Source organism: Pleurodeles waltl, chromosome 10 (genome assembly GCF_031143425.1).
Source record: "Pleurodeles waltl isolate 20211129_DDA chromosome 10, aPleWal1.hap1.20221129, whole genome shotgun sequence".
NCBI classification, from domain to species: domain Eukaryota; kingdom Metazoa; phylum Chordata; class Amphibia; order Caudata; family Salamandridae; genus Pleurodeles; species Pleurodeles waltl.
Window position 1 is genome coordinate 761,041,186 of NC_090449.1, and position 18,881 is coordinate 761,060,066.

General features: G+C 42.5%; 1 protein-coding gene across 4 annotated transcripts in view; it reads right to left on the minus strand.

The window, feature by feature from the left end:
* ACBD5 (acyl-CoA binding domain containing 5) overlaps positions 1-18,881 on the minus strand; it is a 324,086-nt gene that overhangs the window by 105,798 nt on the left and 199,407 nt on the right. For all 4 annotated transcript variants that reach the window (XM_069211326.1, XM_069211324.1, XM_069211325.1 and 1 more), the window contains one exon: positions 1,973-2,243. In XM_069211326.1, coding sequence (XP_069067427.1) covers positions 1,973-2,243 — 271 coding nt within the window. The remainder of the gene's footprint in view (positions 1-1,972; positions 2,244-18,881) is intronic.

Consider the following 18,881-nt stretch of genomic DNA (forward strand, 5'->3'; position numbering starts at 1 on the left):
TCAGCCAAGTTAGAGGGAACCATCCCCAAATCTACAGGACCCTCATAAGACATTAGTATCGTTAGCGAGGAGGTGGAGACACAATTGGGTAACACTCTTGAGACTGCACTCTCCAAATCTATCCCTCTTGCCTCACTACTACGCTCAGTTTAATTTAACTGCTTCCTCTTGTCTCTGTAAGATGGCCACTCATATCAGTCAGAATTTTACAGTAAGATTTTAAGGACGGCATGACTCTTATCCTCAGTTAGTTTGGTGCTCCACCTCAAGCCCAGAGACCATATCTCTTCTGCGTTGGTCTCTTTTTTACAGTGAAGCAAGTGAAGTCAATGTGATTTATTCCCAAAGTATTGTTTGTGTTGTAGTTCTCCTCTTAGTGCTTGACTCTATCTTTACAAGCCATCCCATGTTTTAAAATCTCAGAACAAACTTTTTATCACAGTTCCTATGTTCCATCTTAAGAATCTTTGCGGTTGCACCTTTTCAGCTGCCAAGAGATGGTATGCTTTACCACTGAACTTGAAACAAATTCCTAACTTACTAAAGTAAAAAAAAAAAAAACTTAAAACGTCTGTTTTCTTCAATGGATTTGTGTTCCTTTGATGTTCTGCTTTACTTATTGCTAGTTCCTTTAGCATCAAGACATACAGCCATGTGGGGTGAAAATCATGCTTTACAAAACAATAAACAAACATGCAAAGAGTGGCTAAAGGGTTCCATGGCCATACTTTTACAAATGCGACTAGACCAACTGAGCTAGTGCAGGCCTGATCAGGCACCCATAGGGAGGATGTTAGAATTTTGGCTGTTGTCAGCAGCTGTAGACCTGGGATGTTTCTCATCTATTACGGCCTGTAATGTAGATAAATCATTACTCCCACATTCTTCCCAAAAAAATCAAGCAATTTAGGGCAACCCCACCTGATGTGTGGGGTGTTACCTGCGTTCAACACCCTTTCCAGCAATGGTCTAATCTGCTACTACTCCCAGCCTTATGCTTATCCTTGGTGTAATACCACTGGCACAGTATTTCATCTGTACATCAATGACCTAGGTATCCTAGCATGTATCCTGCACTAGTTCTCATCGATTTTCTTCCCCAGTTCATGTTACAATATAATGTGGTACAGATATCTTTAAATCCTTCATGTACGTTTCAATACTTTATAGACAGCTAAAAGCATACCATATGCACCAGAGGAGTTCAAAATGATTTTATGAAGACCACATGGGTCCTGTTGACACATTCAAGACTTCTGGATACATCAATCATTGCCTCATCTAGCAATACATTATCTTCTCCTTCTCCATAAACTTTAAATCGTTCTTAGAGTTTGAGAATAATTGTATTCCCTTTTTTCTCAAACATGTGCCTAAGCATTCTACAGACACCTTCTCACCATGTACAGAAGATCTTCACCACACATTAGAGGGGACATTTTGGTATATAATGCAGTAGAGTAAATTTGTCAGGGTAGAATGCAAAGCCAAATTTGGTAGAAAACATATACAAGAATGCATACACCACTTGAGATCAGAGACTAATGGCCTTGGTCACTTAATTTTTCAGATCCTCAATAAACACCAATTCTGCTTTCTAATCACCAGATGCATGGTCAATTATCTCTAAATTAAAGAAATATGGTGTAAGGAAAAAGTAATGGTCCTAAAAGGATGCATTTTTCCACATGCTTTCTGTTTATGTCCAATTAGCTAACAAATTAGGAATGTAGTAGTGAACAGGTGTGGGGCACAAGGGTGCCTTGACTACCCCATGGGGACTGCAAAGAAACCCATAAGTAAACTTTACCAGGGTAGCAGGGGAAAACAGGATCCCCAATACAATCCCACAAGCTGTGTTTTGGAAGGAGGTCAACACAAGATGCCTGGGACAATAAGACTCATTAATAAATCAAGAAGTAAGGGCCCCTTGAGGGCATTTAATTAAAAAAGTAATAATGCTCATTTTTACCTCTACCTCTTCTGGGAGTGTAGTTGCCCATCCTTTCGCTGCCCATCTTTTCTTTGTGAGGTCCTCGTCCGCTGGGTTTTCCATCTTCACCACCATCCTTTACTTCCCCTTTGGCTTCAATTGCTACCTCCATCATACTCTCCACTCCGGAATCCACCAAAGCTACAATTTGGTTCTCAGGGAAAGTTTCATTTCCCGTTAATTGATCATGGTCTTTTTTCAGCTTACGCGACAACTGTGTTCCCTGAATGGACAGGCTGCCATCTGAAGGCTGAAAGAACAAAAACAAAAAGAGTGGCATAGAAGGCTGCGGGTTCTTTTAATATTTAACTTTGGTAGATATTATGTGCTTTGATGCTAGGAAATGCCACTTTGCAAAATAGTTTTTAATACGTGTATAACAAAGGTGATCTTGCTTGTAATTTGTTTAGTACCATGTGCATCTGAAGAGGCTGTAGGAGCAGAACCATGAGCATACTAGGCTATGAGGCAATATTAAGTCAAATTTGTCAGTAGCACATTATCATTATTCTGAAGTTCAGAAGTATCTATAAATCACACTTCTCAACAACACTTTAGGAAGGAACACGTGAATTTGAAGTACAGAGTATGTTATTTTAACTTTATTAAGCATTTAGTAAAGCACTATTAATAAATGTCTAAGAGGCCAAAGCAGATGGTGAGGAAACATATACAGAGTAATGGATGGAAGTTAGGAAAGTCCCATGGCCTAGATGTAAAGTCAAGTAGTTCAAATTGTCCAATGGATGAAGGTGGGATATGCAGTATGGCTCCCTGCAAAATGTGTTGCATAAATTCTCGGTGTTTGTCTCTCCTTTCAATATTTTGCCTTTCCCAAAGTATACTCTTGGCACTCTGCAGAGCACTGCATGCATAACGTGGAGAAAGAGAGAAAGTGTTTCTTCTTGAAATATATGTGCAACATGATATATTCAAAGTAGAGGAATCAAAAATGCCTAAAAATCAAAATTGTCCATCTGTTTTGCTACAGCAACTGTTAGTTTTCAGATTGGATCCATGTTTCTTGTAGTCTATCATCGTCACAGTGGTATGATCCAAAATGAGCATGTCCTGTCAAACAAATGGCCTCCGCAGGGGTACATAAAGCAGAGCTTCCTTTCTCACAGCAGAAACCAGAAAATAAATGTCTGAAGAACCAAAAAGATATACATATTGTGGTAACTTGCCTCCCTGAGAGGAAAAGTATGAGAAAAGGAATCGTGCCACCTGCTGGACCACATTCTGACCATGGGGAATGGTGATCACAAAAACAAAAGTGAATAATGGAAATAAGCCTGGTGGAAGTCTACTATGTAAGAAATATGCCCAGTCTTTATTCAATAGATAGACGTTATCAGTAGACTGTGATTAGCCATTATATCTGTCCCACCAATATGGAGGGAACTTGCTATATAATTTGCAACCATGTTGAAGACAAAGAACATTCCTCCAGAAATGTGATGTTACAAATAGGAAACTAGCAGCAGTGTTATCCTCATAGTTTTGAGTACTTCTAGCCCCAAATTTCTAACGCTTGTCTATAGATCTGCATCTTCAGCAGCCTGGTGAGTAAAATGCCTTTTTGTGCTTTTTAAGGTCCCACTTTGTAAGGGACAATAACACCACAAAGAATGGGAAAAAAATGCAGGTTCAAATGTAGTCCATAGATTTCATCTAGTTTTGCCCTCTTTGTTTTTATGTTCTTTCTCCTCCCTTGGTTTACAAACAACATATCTTCACTGTAGAGGACTATGCAATATTAATTGTCTTATATTTGCAGATTTTTGTGGGACCGCTTTGTTATAGGTACTATGCTATACCCAGGTCCTACGACTTATTGGGTTACCCAATTGTTGTGTAATGTTCTATTAGAGCAGGTGGACACCTGTGAGGGTACTGTGTTTTGCTGTATGACACTTATTGACAGTTTTTGATCTCCACAGAGTGATATCAGAGAGAGAGACATTATTGTATAGTGAGGAACACATACATTGATTTATTCAGGGACAGGCAAGTTTGAGCTTTTTAGGATCAGCTACGACTGCTACTGACCTAACTTTACATGAGAAGATTAATAACAGAGAGATTAGAGAACAAACTAGAATGCACCAGGCTACGTGGTCATTTATGAATAAGATAGCTACAGCCCAATATTAATCCGGTTGGTTTACAGGTGAAGAATGAGATGGCAATTTTTATAGATGTCCCTAAATTTATAGAAAATTTCAATTTTGTGGCGAATAATTGCTCCTGGCACTGGATGGTGCTGGGAGTGAAGACAGCTTTAGAACAAGTTCAGAAATTTATTAAAGCGATTGAGGATTTAAAAAAATAAATTTTGGTTGCATGACAAGGCCCTGGTTAATGCTTAAGAAGTTTTAAAACCTTGTATCATATATTGTGTGTTTTTTGTACTCTTTAGAAATGCACCTTGTTAGGATTATTTTGTGTGCACAGGAGTGACCATTGCAGTTTTTATAAGTTATTACTGATTACTGTTTTCAAATACCGTCAATATATTTCATCTAACTTTGTCCTATTTGTTTTTCATGCTTTTTTGGTTTAAAACAAACATATGTTCACTGTAGAGGACTTTGGAATATTGACTATTATATTTGCAGATTTTTGTGAAACTGCTTTGTTATAGGTACTATGCTATACCCAAGTCCTACGACGTATTTGTTTACCCCATTGTTGTGTTATGCAGTATAAAACAGGGGCACTAGATCACTCCTTACCCATAATGGTTATTTCTATACAATGGAAACCAGATAAGATCCTCAGTTTTAGGTTAGCCTAAGAAAGAGAGAAATCCCTGAAATACACAGGCTGCACTAGGATGGCCCAAATGATGGACCAAAAACAGGAAATAATTGTGCAGATATTGTAAGGACTAAGCACCAATGCACCACCATGTAATGTTGGCAGGGAATGTGCTGTTGGCACCTAAAAATTCAACATGAGATTCCCCACAGCCCTTCAAACAAACCCCATTGTACATGACAGGTAAAAGCACAGTGGTGGGAATCTTATAGGCTCCTCGAAACACACTAGTGGAAGCCACTTACATACATATTGGTACCAGTAGCCTATGAAAAATTATAGCTAAAAGCTGTTCCATCACGAGGAACAACAGTGGTCCCCGCAAGTGATGTGCTGATAACCCTTTTCACAAGAGTTGGCCTCCCATATTAGCTGTTAATAGACCAAGGTACCAGCTGTGTTTTCCTGTTACTAAAACAAGTTTGTGAGGCTTTAAAAAGAAACAATTGCATAATGCTGTATACTGGCCAAAGACTAAAAACCTTATCAACAGGTTTAATAAAACCCTCAAAAAGATGCTAAAAAACATCTGAAGGATCGGGACAAGGTATTACATTTTGTACTATTAATTGTCTCAAGTTCACTCCAAGTATCTAAGTAATCTTAGTACCTTTAAGTTCCTATATGGCAGACAGCTCCGATCCATATGGCTTATCACTCAGAAATAGTGGAAAGAGCAAGACCAGACTGAAAGCACTTTTGGACTACATTCTGAAACTAAGAGATCATATAAACCATAAAAAAAAGTGTGCCATTAATCGATTTAAGGATGCTCAAGAGAGACTGGAAAAACAGTATGACCAACAATCTAGTAAGAACATTCATTCCTTCCAGAGGAAAACGTTTCAATTCTGTTACAAAATAAAGACAAAACGTTGTATGCCATGTGACAAGGGCAGTATCTCATCTTACAGCTAATGGGAACCATATCATACCAGGCATCACAGGCAGGGAAAAGATACCTAAGCCCATAACTACCATCAGAATCTACTTAAGAAATTGGAAGAATAAAACTCTAGCATTGAGGCTAGTGGACTCCATGGCCCCAGAGAACTATAAAAAATGTTTTCTTATGGGACATTCAGCACCTGTAGATCAGGCTCCTGCAGCCTCTCACAAGAAGTCAGATCTAAATACCCTAAAGGAAAGAGTTGATTTTGCATTCCCAAACAATCCCAGGCACATGTGCATGACAGAAAACTGTTTTAAGACCAACTCTTATATTATAATCCATCCACACCATACCAGATACTAGAACCAAGCCAGGACTCTGTAGGAAGAACTAGAGAACAAACTGAAATTGTGAATCATAGAGCCTTCTAAAAGGAACTTGTGTTCTACAATTATATTGCTGCCAACACCACAGGATAAATACAACTTGATTAAGCAATCACTTCCTTTGACATAGATCCAATGCCCCAAGGTAATATTGGGGTCCATGGTGAGAGAGAAACACGAACACTAGCTTCCTCAGCTGAAAGTTTGCATATTATTGTTCCTATTTGAAGGCTGTTTCACTCTAATGGTTTCTGGTCATGCCTTCTAATGTATGTTTTTTAATGGTCAAAAAGGATCCAAAATATTTTGACACTTTATCAGGCATACAACTGACAGAACAATTAAGGCAAGTGTTTAACTCCCTCACGTGGTTTTTTAATGCATCATACGTTTAGGATTATCTGCACATGTGCTACAACAAGCATGGGCAATGCCAACAGGTCTGGCATATGAATGAAAGTGGCTCTTGTGTCACTGATTGGTTTAGACACTCAAAATATCATTATACTTGTAATTTGTCTCAGTTTTGTGCTCATGCATCAATTAATCCATCCATAGACTCAATCTTGCAGCCATTTTCTGACAACTGCAATAAAACCCACACACATTTAACAAAGTATGCACAATAAATGATGTACAATTAATAAAAGGAATTTCAAAACATACAAGTATTAAAAAGAAAAGTTTTTTTTTTTATCTAAACTCAGTAGAATATGCTTGCAATAATGAAACTAAACAAAGCAATTGGTGTCCGTCTTGCAGAGGTATGTAAATAAGTAGCCTATCATCGCTTGAAAGTTCCAGTATGGCTGCCACATTTATGATCAATCTGTTGGCTACCTGGTAATGGTAAAACAGTGATACACAAGTGACAACAACATTCCATAATTGCCCCCTGGTTTAGAGGAAGTGGCCCCTTGGGATGCAGTGCACTGCAAATGCAATGTGCAGCAAGTACGTGACCCGTAAGCACTGCATGGAGAGTTGGAGTATTGTTTTAGGAGTGTTTATCACACAGATATTTCAACACCGGTCAGAAGCACAGAAGGGTTCTAAACAGCACCTCTTCGCACCCTTTGTTATCTTTGCAGCACTTTTTTGCTACAGATGATACAATGATACTGGGTTGTCCTGGGGTGGTACTGTCGCAGGAAGGAAAGAATCAGTTGCACTCAGTACTACATATTGGCAGGAAATTACTTGCAACTGAGACCCCATATTATACCATAATGGGGGAGTGGTGTAAATCACATATTTCTACCTGTTAAGCAACCATATGATTTACACTGGCCACATGTACTCTCATATGGTAGATCAGAAACAAGCCCTTCAGTTTGGGTTTTCTGAAGGTTTTAGTCTCTGTGGCTATTTACATGAAAAGGTCCTTACAGGTTAATGTTATTTTGTTGTCCCCTTTTCCTATATCAGCTGTGCTTGTACTCTACAGAGGTATGGAGTACCTGACAAGGGATCGGCTGATCTCTCTTTTCTCGTGTCCCATATCCTGAGTCTGTTGTGTCTCCCTGGTACCTGCCCATACTCTCCTCTGCCTGCCTCCCTTACCAGAGCAAAACCCAGCAACCAGCAATCTGACTTATCCAGCAATTAGGAGTTGCAGACATTCAAGAAGTGGGAATTGGCTTGGGTCACAGCAGGTGGGCAGAACAATGAGGGGACACCTTGCCAGTAAGAGGGAAGAACTATACTTATGTCCCTGGAAATCCAGGTTGAGGGACACATATTCTATTCTGTTGCAGTCTCACCCACCAGAGAAAGACTGACAACAGCAAACATATCTTAGGCTGGGAGGGCACAATGGTTCTGGCTTCATTCCAACTTTTACCCACTATTTTTCCTTTTTCAGGAAACCATCATAACCTTAAAATGAACAGAACAATGGGAATAAGAAAACAATTATACTATAAATGGGATAAATCCACAAGGAGGAACGGGTGGCGGGCAACTGATTTCAAGGCTCTACCAGCTACCAAAGGAGGAAGGAAGGGCAACTTTTCAGTCGGCTTACTAAAGTCAAACAACACACTTGTGAGCAGCTAGGTCTTGCCTTTCAGCATATATAAGAAGGAGAGTTTAAAGGCAAAAGGCATGGAACAAATCTAGTTAATCTGCAGCTACTCATTCTACAAGCCTACACTAACTTCCAGAGTCCTTCCGAAGGGTACCATACAGGGGCCGGAAAGTATTAATAAGGCATCATTATGAAAACAAACTATAAGTCGCTGGTAATGAAGGAACATTCATTATACACACCGAATAAAGGCTGATTAATATATATTTTAGGGGTCACACTTGTTTTATGATTTCCATATGACAAGCATCGCTCCTTATTATTACATATTTTAATTGTCATGAACATCTTGCACTGCAGATAAAGCAGGAGATTCAGATATGAAATTAGTTTTGATTTAAATGAAATGCATTTTACTTAATTTAGGAATGATGGATGGAAGCAGAGCACCTTACATTGACAAGAGGTACATTTTCAGGCATGGAGGACTGTAGAAACGTATACTAGCATTTAAAAAAAAACAACTGAGGATGGGAGAAATGAACAGTATTTGGAATGTCATAGAAGGATACAACATTTAAGTTAAGTGACATAACATTTTTATCAAGTTTTTTGAAGATGCCAAATGTCTTTAGAAATATTAGCACGATTGCAGTGTGAGCAGATAAGGAGAAATCAGACATTATCATCTATGAATCCAATTTGATTGGTGGTTTATAGAGGCTAGAAGGGAGGTGGCATAAAGGGTGAAGTGCTGTGAGAAAAGAAAGTAAGATTTAGAGGACCTTCATGAAGGGTTGGATGATGAAAACAAGCCCAAAGTAAGACAGCAAAAGAATAAAAATTATTTTTACAGGTCATTTCTGATTTTTGGGTGATTCCATGATGATTTGGTTGGCCAGTGTAAGTTCTGCATTGTAAATCAAAGTTTTTGGGCTATGTTACATTATATATTAGTATGCAATGCATTACAGATGATGTAGAGGGATTTATGTTTAATGCATGCTTTAATTGATAGCCATTGAAATATGTAAACATCCCAAATTAAAACAAAAACCTTGTCAACTGTGTAAGATACTTCAGTGACTGAATTAGGAGAATTCACCTTCAAAAATGATCTATGTGGTGCATATTGTCTATCACTCCAATCGTTGTTGTTTCATAATCTTACCTTGTACATATTTCATACAGTCTTTATCTAATGTACGCCTAATGTCTTTAAAAAATAAATACAATGGGTTCATATCTTGTGGTGATTAAGTTAACTATTTCACAAAGAAAGAATAGAAGATTAGTTTGCTTTGATTTTGAAAGGGAATTTATTAAAAGGCGTAACTTATTGCTTTGGACCAAAATCCTTGAAAAAGCCCACTCGCCAGATAGCAAACAGATTCGCACCAATGTCCTCCTTTTTCAGCCTAAAATCGGTATGGTGCTATTGCTATGAGACCAACAAAGATCACGAAACAACCAAAAAGGAGATGGTGTTGGCATTATGCTCAAAAAGCTGCTGGCAACTCATCGTGCTCCCACAGAAAGCAGGCCATAATTTTCCTTTAGTGACCCCTTCAAAGCGAACATTGTGGCCCTCTAACACACCTAACAAAATTGTTCAGTACGTCCATTAACTCAACACCATCTTTGACTTTCTTGCACCCTCCACTTCTATCATAATTCTGAGCAATTTTTAATCTGATTCAGTATTCATTTACAAAAAAATGCCCTATTTTAACTCCTCTTCAACCATTACCTGATCAGCCCTCACACACGTCGACATAATGTCTGGGAAACCTCTGGACCTCATAATGTGTCAAACATATTATTCCACTCTAAATATGTTTGATCCATCAGAATTCAACCAATATTCAACACACATGCTTGTCAACACTCAAAGGCCCAGATGTACGAAGTATTTTTCAAGTTGCAAATGGCGAATCGGGCCGTTTGCGACTTGAAAAAACGCTATTTGGGTTTTGAAATTCAGTATTATGAAGGGGTGTGACAAGGGCGTCCCTTCCTAATACTGAATCCAGATGGTATGTATGATTGTTTTGTGAACGCGAACGCGGTCGCAAAGCAATCGCAGTTAGCACCAGTTTCAAACTGGTGCTAACCCATTCCCAAACGGGAAGGGGGCCCCATGGGACCCCTTCCCCTTTGTGAATGGCAGTAAAAATATTTTTTCAGAGCAGGCAGTGGTTCCACGGACCACTGCCTGCTCTGAAAAAATGAAAAGAAAACTTTTCATTTTTGATTTTGAAATGCATCTCGTTTTCCTTTAAGGAAAACTGGCTGCATTTAAAAAAAAAACTGCTTTATTTAAAAGCAGCCACAGACATGGTGTTCTGCTGTTTCCAACAGGCCACCATCCCCGTGAGGGCGGCCATTCCCAATGGGGTCGCAAATTACTACCTTCCTCATGAATATTCATGAGGTAGGTCATTGGCGACCCCTTTGGGAATCGCAAACAGTGTGATTGACACTGTTGTACATCAGGTTTTGCAATTTGCAAATTGTGAGTCGCTATGACTCGCAATTTGCAAGTCGCAAAACCTGAATTTCGTACATGTGGCCCTAGGCCCTTTTCAGTAGTCCTATCCCATATCGACAACCTCGAACACAATCCAACTTCCAATCATTTTAACACTCAGACGAAGCAAGCAACACAAATTATCTACTATGCACATTCCCTCTCAGACCCACCCTGGGACAACACCTTGAATCTCTAGCCTAAAACCGAAAGTTACAGCATAAAAAGCAGGAACAACAATTCTATGACCTTGAGTAATATAAACAAGTAATGAGTACACTTTCACTTTACTTTTATCACAAACCTTTCAACCTCATATCCAGCACTCTTCTCTCCCTCACCTTTTTTTCCATTTTTTGTCACACCGAGCACACACCCACCTAACACCAAAACAGCAATGATTCTACCACTTCTAAGTTATGCTACTGCCAATCCCATATTTTCCACCAACTGGCATTCAGTATCCCACCTCCACTTTTTCTCTAACATACTAGAGTGAATGGTCTTTATTCACCTCAGACTTAACCTTTCCTTAAGCAATCTTCTTAAATCTCTCCAATCTTGTTTCCATATCCTATACTTTAAAGAAATAGTACTATTGAAGTAACTATCTTCATCATCACAACTACCTCTCTCTGGTCCTCTAACTCTTAGGCTTGTCTACAGCCTTCAATGCAGCTGATCCTAGCCTACTCTCCTCTCTATACTCATCCAGGATCACAGATCATGCCCAGTAATGACTTAAAACATGGCACTCATACTGCACTTTTTCAGTTCCCTGGTATTCCCAAACATCAACACCAACGTCTTGAACACGTCCACATGGCTTTCTCCACAGCAAGTCCCCTCCAATTCTCACTCCACACCTTCTCCCTTAGTGACACCACCTCATTAAGTTACTCTTATTGCTGTTGTGTTCTCCTTTCCCACTTTCCAACTTGACCTCCAATCAAGCGTCACAAACTCCCTCACAGCCATCCGACAATGCATGTTTCTATAGTCTCTCATACCAAACTCCTCTATAAGTGCAGGAAAGTTCTACCTTTGACATGATCACCTCCACTTTTTTGCCACTGGTACTGAGGCTTTTCAAATGAAGGTGCACTGGGTTCCTGGTAACCAGGTCCCCAGTGCCAGTGCTCTTTCCGTAAAACCGGGTAAAAGGTCTAATTGTGTATTGGCACACACTTTAGCACCCCTGCAAGTCCCTAGTAAATAGTACCCTTAGTACATAAGGCCTGGATACTAAAGAGGGTCCCCAAGGACTAAAACATATATTGTGCCACCCTAAGGTATCCCCCTAGAAACCGTGTGCAGCCTGCCACAGCATGTCATTGCTCAAACCATGAGTGAAAACACAGCATGGCACACTCATGTGCCAAATCCAATTCACTGCATGTAATATATGTAAGACGCCCCTAGAGCAAGCCTTAGAGTCCTACAGCAGGGTGCATTGCATTTAATGTGAGAATATATCTGCATGAGCAGATACGCCTCTGTGATATCTAGTTCAAAGAGACTGCAAGTGAACAGGGAAGCGGCACGAGCTACCCAGCTACATAATTGCTTCAATGAAACCTATGGTATTGGTATCAAACACTTCATCTCAATAAATCCATACTGATGCCAGAATTGGAGTTATTGTGAGATGCACCCAGAGGGCACATTAGAGGTGCCCCATGAATACCTACTAGTTCTCTAGTGTGCTGGCTGACTGGTATCGACCAGCCTGGAGGTGAGAGCCTGTGCTCTCAGAGGCAAGAAAAACCGCCTGCTCCGGCAGAAGGTGTTATTACCTCCTTCAGCAGGATGGTTAAGGAATCTACATACCATGGCCAGGGACCTCAAAGTACCTGCCACCTTTAATATGTGACCCTGGCTTCCCCCAGACCAGGGGGATGCCACCCCCTGCCCTGAGTCCTATTTGGCCCCAAGACAGGCGGGAAATTAGTTATGCGTAGATGTGTTGCACCACCAGGCTAGGCACACCACTAAGTTGGGGTGCCTGATGTGCTCCACTATGGAAGGGTGTCACCATCTTGTTTTTGGTGGAATTAGAAATTCTGGAACATGGTTATGCCCACTCTCAACAGGAAGTGGTCATATGGTGGGTGTAGTCATCTCAGGTGTAAGCAGCCCATTGGCTACTACTCTATGGTCCCCTTAAACCTCCCCCCGCCAAATTCAGTATTTAGGTGGCCTCCTGATACCAGGACTTAAGATGCGTCTGCCTGAAGCAGAAAAAGGACAAGGAAGAGCCGACCAACGTGAGAACTGAGGACCAGGCTACACTTATTGCACTAAACCTGCCTACCTGCTGCTGTCCTGACAATTTCCCAGACCCGAGGAGGGCTGCCAGCTCTTTGTAAACCAGCCAGTATCTCCCTTGGAGTGGAGGAGCCACTTCCTTCCAACCTGCAGGCACCAACCGTGACGTCTGGTCCACCGATCTGCTGACCACCGGGTCCACCAACGCAGTAACCACCCAGGTCATCATGCTCCAGGAGGACAGACCCATCTCCCAATGAAGTTTGGCACTGCCAACCCCACCAGGAGTTGCCCTGCAAAAAATACCCGAGGTCCCCGAGGAGTTGCAAGCACCAAGGCTTGTTTGTGTCTGAGCCAGACACCATGGCTGCAAAATGACAACTTGAACCTGAGGGACGATGGAATCAACAAGGCTGCCCACAGGAGTGACCCGACTGTCTGTTTTTCTTCCTCTGAAGGTCTAACCAAGCATTGTGAGTGCCCTTGATACACAGGATGGCCCACCAAAACCCTCTGCCCCCGAGCTCACAATTATCGACTGTATCCCCTTGCTCTCAGGACCCTCGCAAACTGAGCACCCTGTTGGGAGCTCCCAGACTTGTCCCCAAGTACCCCTCTGCAGCCTTTTTCCAGGCACCCCCCCTTCGCCAACCAAGCAGTGCACAAGGCAGCTGACCCATCCAGCACCTCTGAATCTGGACTCCCCAGGGCAGGTAAAACTCCTGGTGTTTCTTGCAACCTTGCCATGACCCACCAAGATACGTCTGCAAATACCCATATGCAGTCTGTGTATCTAACCATTGAAAGTCATTACCACATCAGTATATTTTACTTACCTAACTGCAAAGAAACACTTTACAGCAGTACTTATCTTCTTTTGAAGATTTCTGGTGTCAAAACAGAATATAAAAGTGTTGTATTTTTCCAAAACTGGTCTCAAGTTTCTTCTTGAGTGTGCCTCATTTATTGACTCTTTGTGTTCAACAAATGCTTAGCACTATCCTGCTAAACCTAAACTGCTCCCCACACTACCACAAAAGACAACATTTAGGGTTAATATTTTAAGCCTCTATCAACCAATAAGGGTTGTCTGTACTATGTGCATAGTGCACCCCTACACTGGTATACAACATAGATAGCCAGCTTTCTATATTGATTGACAGGTGGTGGGATATAAGACTTTGCATTTGCTGAGAAAACATGGGGAATAAGTGTTTCTATGAAGAAACCTACAATTGACTTTAGTTGAAAAAAAAAGTATTTTTCCAAATATTTCGATTTTTCCAAATTTTTAATCTGAACAGCTCAGGCCTTGTTTTAAGTCTCCTAGTCCGACTCTATTGGAAATCTAAAAAGTATACTAGGTAGTTAGGCCTTTAAAAATCTGTTTAGAATTTTTTTAAAATTTTCTAAAAAGGTCCCAACTAGTCTAAAACTTGTCAATCTCAGATAAGAGAGTCGAGGAACTCAACCTCACCCCTTAGCTGCATAGTAGTTTGAAGCAGCTAAACCGCCTCTGCAAGGCTTGCAAAAGTGCAACTGAGCCTTCACCAACCAAAGCACAACTTCAGGAGTTGCTTGCTGAGTTCGACAAGGCCCAGGCAAGAAAAGAGAACACTGACAATAAAGATGAAGACCCAGGCAGTGAAGATGAGTCTGACAACAGTGCTCACAGGGAGGGTTCTCCTTTCAATAACCCTGGGGGAGGGAGGGGAGGACAATAGAAACCTCTACCCTAAAACTGTACCTAGAGGTAAGCCAGGCCTCCCCACGCCCACAGAAGAACTAGAGGATGCAGACGTAGAACTGGAAAGACTAGCCAGAAGAGTAGCCATTGAGGCCAAAATCCTGGCCATAGAAAAAGAAAGGGCTGAGTTGGGTCTAGCACCAATGAATGGTGGCTGCAACAAAACAATCAGGGAGAGGGAGGAATCTTTTGACCCTAAAATTCCCAAAGGGATTGTCCCCAAATATGTTGAGGGTGATATCACAAAATGTTTTACAGATTTTAAGGCTTGTAAAATATGAAAGCTCAACCAAACGTATTGGGGCTCTCTACTCTGGGAGCTTTTCTCAGGCAAGTGCAGGGATAAACTCATGAGACTTAATGAGGGGCAAAGTGAGTCCTATCACCTCATGAATGCTACCCTGATTGGGGGCTTTGGACTCGCCACTTAGGAGTACAGAATTGAGTTTAGGAACACTCACAAAATCTCATGTCAGTCCTAGGTAGATTGTGTGGACTTTTCAGTCAAAAGACTAGGAGGCTGGTTGAAAGGTAGTAAGGTGCATGATTATGAAGGGCTCAAATAATTTAATTATGAAAAAGCATCTGTTGAGTCACTTAACTCAGAAAAAGTACATCAGTAACTAATGGACTTATGGTTAGTATCTCCTCAAGAGTTGGGGAAGAATTCTGACCACTGGGTCACAAAAAGGGTGTCCAGGAAGGCCCACTGGTGCCTACAAGAACTATTGTGGGCCAGAGACCCCACACCTTGTGCCACTAGAAGAGTAGTAGTGACTCAGCTGTACGGGGAGTCACTACTCACACTGGCCCAGGATACTCCCCTAGCTGGGCTTCTTAGGCAGACAAAAACCTGGAGTAGGTTAGTCAACCACTTCTACTGGCCATGGATGTCACAGAAAGTAATGGAGTTTCGCAGCTCCTGTGTCAACTGTGAAGCCAGAGGCAAGACAGGTGGCAAACCAAAGGCCCCCTTAACTTGACTTCTAAAGGGTGGGTTCCCTTTGAAAGCATATGGATGACATTGTTGGTCCCCTTGCCTCTCAAACAGCATCAGTGAACAGGTTTATAATGGTGGCAGTGGAATATGCCACCAGGTATGCTGGGGCAATTTCCCTTGGGAGTGCCACTTTCCCTGCAGTTGCCAGAGCCCTCATCAGTATTTTTTAAGTAGGGCTTCTTTAAGGAAGTAGTTTCAGACAGAGGTAGTAACTTCATGCCTGCTTACCTTTAAGAAATGTGGAAGGAATTTTGTGTGACTTATACGTTCACTAACCCATACCACCCACAACAAATGTTCTGGTTGAGAGATTCAACAAGACTATGAAATTGATGATCATGGGACTCCCTGAAAAACTCAGAAGGAGATGGGATGTCCTTTTGCCATGCCTGCTTTTCGCTTACAGAGAAGTGCCACAGAAGGGAGATGGCTTTAGTTCTTTTGAACTTTTGTTTGGCCATCCTGTTAAGGGACCACTGAGTCTAGTCAGGAAAGGCTGGGAAATGCCTCTTAAAGAGCCAAAACAAGTCATTGTGGATTATGTGCTTGGCCTTCACTCCAGAATGGCTGAGTACACTGAGAAAGCAAACAAAAGCCTTGAGACCAACCAAGAGCACCAGAAGCAAAGGTGTGACCAAAAGACTGCACTGGTGGAGTACCTACCAGGGCTGAAGGAATTGGTGTTGGAGCCTGTGGCTCCCACGGCCCTCCTGGATAAATGGAGTGGACTCTAACCTATCCTTACGAGAAAAGGGGAGGCCACCTACCTGGGAGACCTTGGCCCTCCTAGGAGCCCTCACAGGTTCATCCATGTGAACTGCCTCAAACCCTAATATGACAGGGCCGATGTGACCATGTTGATGGTCACTGATAAGGATGAGGGAGAAGAGAGTGAATCTCTACCTGGCCTTGGCTTTCTTCATGTTCAGAAGTCGTCCCAACTCCATTAACAAGTCAGCTCCTCCTTGCAGCCCATCCCTGACGTGCTCGTGCCCACCCACCATTTTCCACTTCTTGCTGCCCCAGCTGGCCTCGTAGCCACAGAACCTAGCGTGGCCAAACGCTCTAGCTCCAGCATTCTTTGGAGATGCTGAAACCCCAGCTCTTCTGTGGTGCCAGGAGTGTCTGGTCTTCTATGGCGTCAGGAGAGTCAGGTCTTCTGTGGCACCAGGACCGCCAGCTCTTCTGTGGCACCGGGACCGCCAGCTCGTCTGTGGCACCAGGACCACCAGCTCTTCTGTGGCGCCAGGACCAAGGGTGCCAATTAAGCTTTCCCTTTCCTATGTGAGTCTATGGAGGTGGCATGAGGGTGTCATTTGGCACAAGCCATCCGCGAAGGAGTCTACTATTAATGGGCTGTGGGGTTTGGGTTCTGGGCAGTCTGGTGGGCATCACAGTCACCCTTCCTCCGCTGAGTTCTAGCCCCTTGGGATAGTCAGGGAGCTCAGAAGTGCAGCAGGGTGGGAGTGAGGATCTTTCACTCCCGCCAGTCCTATGGTCCCTACGTGAAACAAAGTGAAGCATAGCACCCCAAAGTTCTACAGCACCTCTCCTGCTCTCCCATCCAGCCTCCACTAATAATCTGGCTGGATGTTTTCTGGAAGAAGTAGACTCTCCTTTGCCTCCAAGCCCTATCGGTTGCGAAGCAGCACTGTGCAGAGCATGATGTGGTGTGGAGGTAGCGGCGGCAGCAATGGTAATCCAGGGGCATGCAGCAGGAGGAGGTAAGCGTTGCTTTTTCATCGATCCCTCGCTTGATTGTAGTGTTTTTTTAGTTTTTTTACTGACTACTATGGATCCCTCCTTTCATGTCTCCTCCTCTCCCACCCCCTGTGCTTTGCCAAAAGAGTGCTCTCCCTGGTGCCTCACAAGGAAGGCCCTGTAGAAGGAGAAAGGCAGGGGGACTGAGGCAAACTCTTAGCCTGACAAACTCCTTATCAAATGGTAATGTTCCCTGCTCGCCCCTGACTATGTCAATATGGAATTTTGTCTCCAAATATTTCAATATCGGCTACCCCTTCTCCATCAAGTGTGGGGAGTGGGATATCTAGTGTCCTCCATCCAGCAAAAGAGAGGGTGGCCACCGCAGTAGGTCCTGCCCAACTAGTCAATCCTCTGGAGGTCTCTCCACAGCCCACCATGGGTGAGGGTCCAAGACTGTCATCTTCACCTTGCCTTAACATTTCCTTATCCCCTCTGACGAAGGAAGGGTCTGGGTCCTCACCATCGGAACACAGCACTTGTTTCCAGGATCAGAGTGTTTTTTTCACTCAGAAGGGCTCCACATACAGGGCACCAATGGCAACTCAAGATTCTCTGGGAGGGTCTATCAACATTCAGCTGACCAGCTCCTCATCTCTACTGGACGTAATGTTGCTTATGCAAAAGACTTTAAACTGCATCCTAGAAACTCTTGTGGCCGTAAGATTAAATCAGGTGGACCAATCAAAGCTTTTGAAAGATATATGGTCTGAGCTTCACAATTCCAACAATGGTGTGTATGTGAATGCAAAGGCTTCAATGTCCGACCAACCCCCCAGAGCTTCTGGTGTCAAAGGTTAATTACATGACAAAAGAGAGGAGCTTTCTTAGCTCCGAAGAACCCAGTCTATATCTCTAAATGCCCAGTGCTTGTTAGGAAAAGGCAATTCTTTTTTGACCCCCTTAAATTCTCAAGTTATTATCTTTCCCAGAGGTTTGAAACAAACAGAAAGACTGCACAATGCATGTGTTGGTAAAGGAAAGTGGCCAAGATTGAAGGCAAAGTCTGTACCCCCTTGTCAAGCGGTCCCTAGTCTAGAACACCATTTAAGATCCCCCTCGCCACCTAGAAGCACCCTAGCAGCCATATCCACTCGCACGCAGGGTGCAACAAAGTCCATGTTGAAGCTCAGCCAGCTGTGATTTCTCAGCCTCCAAATGGCTGCTCCACGCTAAGTAAAAGGCCTCAAATGCCTGCTAGTCGGGAGGTGCCCAAGCCACTGGGCTTTAAAAAGATTCGTAATGAATCTCCTATTGATCCTGAGATTCTATCTAAATTTAATCCAGAGCCTTTGAACTGCTGTTGGATTATATTCGCTGGGGGGAAAAAAGCTAGAAAATTACAACCCTTGAATTGCTAGAAAATCCTTCATATATTCCGCCACATCCCTTCACTCTCAGAGATACCCACAGATGATTTAAGTTCTGTAGGGTCCCAGAGCTGGCATCAAG